The sequence below is a fragment of the Globicephala melas genome, chromosome X (genome assembly GCF_963455315.2).
Source record: "Globicephala melas chromosome X, mGloMel1.2, whole genome shotgun sequence".
In the NCBI taxonomy this organism is placed as follows: domain Eukaryota; kingdom Metazoa; phylum Chordata; class Mammalia; order Artiodactyla; family Delphinidae; genus Globicephala; species Globicephala melas.
In genome coordinates this window covers 66,178,317-66,181,176 of record NC_083335.1, presented here as the reverse complement: position 1 = coordinate 66,181,176, position 2,860 = coordinate 66,178,317, and the positions used below count along the sequence as shown (strand labels likewise).

General features: G+C 38.7%; 1 protein-coding gene across 1 annotated transcript; it reads left to right on the top strand.

Annotated features, from left to right (window-relative positions):
• Positions 1–1,480: 1,480 nt before the first annotated feature.
• Positions 1,481–1,987, top strand: ZCCHC13 (zinc finger CCHC-type containing 13). The gene is given in 3 exon segments (XM_030847192.2): positions 1,481–1,894; positions 1,896–1,932; positions 1,935–1,987. Coding segments are annotated over 3 exon segments (504 nt in total).
• The last annotated feature ends 873 nt before the right edge of the window (positions 1,988–2,860 follow it).

The window sequence follows — 2,860 nt, the reverse complement described above, 5'->3', positions numbered from 1 at the left end:
AACTATAAATCTAAACAGGGGTTTAAATATGATAGTTAATATGGCTAATTTAATAAACATATATCAAATTTTAAAACACAGAGAGAATTTTTGCCATTTGAAACCATTTATGCTGCATCATTTAATTGTTTAGGAATAAAACTCATTCCACTACTCTATATGTGGCAACTGCTCATCCTCTTTGGCTATAACTTTTATTAATTTTTGAAAACAGTTTTCTTTGTGGTTGCATTTATGAAACCAGTTGCACATTCCAATCAAGTCATATTGAAAATAAAGGGCAATTGCTACATTCATTATTCTCACGTCTATGTTTTACCAAATACATTTGTACTGGCTTCCTGAAAAAAATTCATATGCAAAACATAGCTAGCTAGTAACTTAAAGAAAAATATTTATTGTGGATTTTTAAAATTACACAACCTAAAGTCATTTCAAAAAGTGTAAAATACAGGGAAGGAAAATAAGGAGAAAAAAGTCCTGTTCAATCTTATAGCCCCAAAATAGCTACAGTTGGATATTTTGGTGTCTAGTTTTCCATACATATTTCTATATCTATGTAAGTGGACATGTCCATAAATCCTTATGAGATTTATATAATAAATAATTGAGAAAACAGAGAGGAAATCTGTCCAATATTTATTCTTTTTTTTTTTTTTGCATGTGGGATCTTCCTGGACTGGGGCACAAACCCGTGTCCCCTGCATTGGCAGGCAGACTCTCAACCACTGCGCCACCAGGGAAGCCCTGTCCAATATTTAAATTAAGATTTTGTAATTTATTTTCCAAAGAACATCATATTCTTTATACTGAGTGCTTCAATTATGTTGTTTTACAACTTAAATGGTGGTGATTATGTTGAAAACTTAGATTCCTGAAATAAAACAGGCTAAATTGTGAGTAAATCTCCCTGTAGCATTTTACACATTTTTTTTCTATCTTATGTATCTCATATCTTTATGGACGTTTGTATTTTATTTTTTAATCCCCCCCAAATGGGTTACTCTAATTTGTTATAATTTCTTTCATTTACTGGATTAGATACATCTCACACATATCTCTCCTATGTCCAAAGCACATATATAAAAACTGGTCATCTACTGGACCACAAAGAAGGCCTAAGCCTTAATTATAAGAAATCCTACAAGGCACATTTTCTGAACAAGAACAGATTCAAACTCAAACTTAACGACCCAAGAAGTGTTTATTTAACACACAAAAACAAAAATAAACAAACAAAAAACGGAAAACGCCCCTGAGACGGGCTTTGGGCTTTAAGGACAGCAGGAAAGTCAGGCGGGAAGGAGCTGACTACTAGAACGCCTGTGACACAAGAATGGGGCCGTGCGCAAACCCTGTGTGACGTCGCTGAGGCCCCTCAAGAAAAACAGCCACTTCTGTTTAAACCTCCGTAAGGGGAGTTTTGTTGGGGCTTCCGGGGCAGCAGTGGGACTGCTCACCTGAAGATCTCACTGCAGCCATGAACAGTAAGGAATGCTTCAAGTGTGGACACTCTGGCCCTAAAGGAGGAGGAGCTCGAGGGCACGGAGCTAGAGGTGGTGGCCGAGGTGCTCAGTGAAGTTCTGCCACCCTACCTGTCATCTGTTACCGCTGCAGTGAGCCTGGTCATCATGCTAAGAACTGTAACCTTCTCGATGACATCTGCTCCAACTGTGGGACAAGTGGCCACATCACCAAAGACTGTGTTAAGCCTAAGCGAGAAAGACAGCAGTGCTGTTACACCTGTGGCACACCAGGGCATCTGGCCCGTGATTGTGACCATCAGGAGGGGCAGAAGTGCTACTCTTGTGGCGAATATGGCCACATTCAGAAACACTGTGCCCGAGTCAAGTGCTACCGTTGTGGCGAGACCAGCCACATGGCCATCAACTGTCATCAACTGCAGCAAAAGAAGCGAGGTCAACTGCTACCGCTGGGCGAACCTGGACATCTAATCCGGGAATGCCCCATTGAGGCTACCGCTTAACTTTTCCCTTTGTTCCTCCCCACCCCTACTCCTTTTGCTGCGTGATAATTGTGTTGTTTTCTCTGAAACCTCTTCTCTGACCAAAGGTTGATAGACTGAGGCTACTCTCAGGCCAGTGAGCTTTAATTACAAAGGTAAAAGAGGAAAGGGCTGGGGAAAAAAATCTCAGAAAAAGTTATTCACTTGTAGATGTCTTATAATTAATGTGTTTCTGCACCACTGATAACTCCAGTCATTGAACATCCTGAGCATTAGGCAGTTTCTAGATTCTTTGGAGGCATTTTGATTTAACATTTAATTAAGAGCTACTGTGTGCCAGCCACTGCCAAAAAAGCTGGAGAAATATCTGTGAACAAATCAGACCAAGTTTGCAAACACAAGCCTGGAATCTATTAACAAGTAAAATAGTGTGTCAGATAAAGATAAATTGCTATCGAGAAAAAAAAGAACACCAAGTAAAAGGATAGAGAATGTGTGTGTGGGGGGGGACCTATGTTTCTGTCTTAGATACACAAGGCACCCTGAGAAGGCGACATCTCAGAGATTCATTGCACAAATAAAGCTGATTCTAGAAATGTCTGTGACTTTGCCAAAGTAACTTTATTATATACCGATTGCTTTGATTTATTTGACCTCATTACCTCTTAAATAACATTGAAAGACATCTCTATCTGGTCTTACAGAGAGTGTATAGTTTATGAAAATAAAACAGAAAAATATGTATAACGTGTATAAGTAGCTTTGAGAGAGAGCAATGAGAAAACAACCAAACAAAAAAACCTTAGCAGCAAATTGTGGACATAAAGATATTGGTGATAAAGTTTGGACTTACATATTTTTAAAAATCTAAGAAAACAGGTAAAAACATTAAGA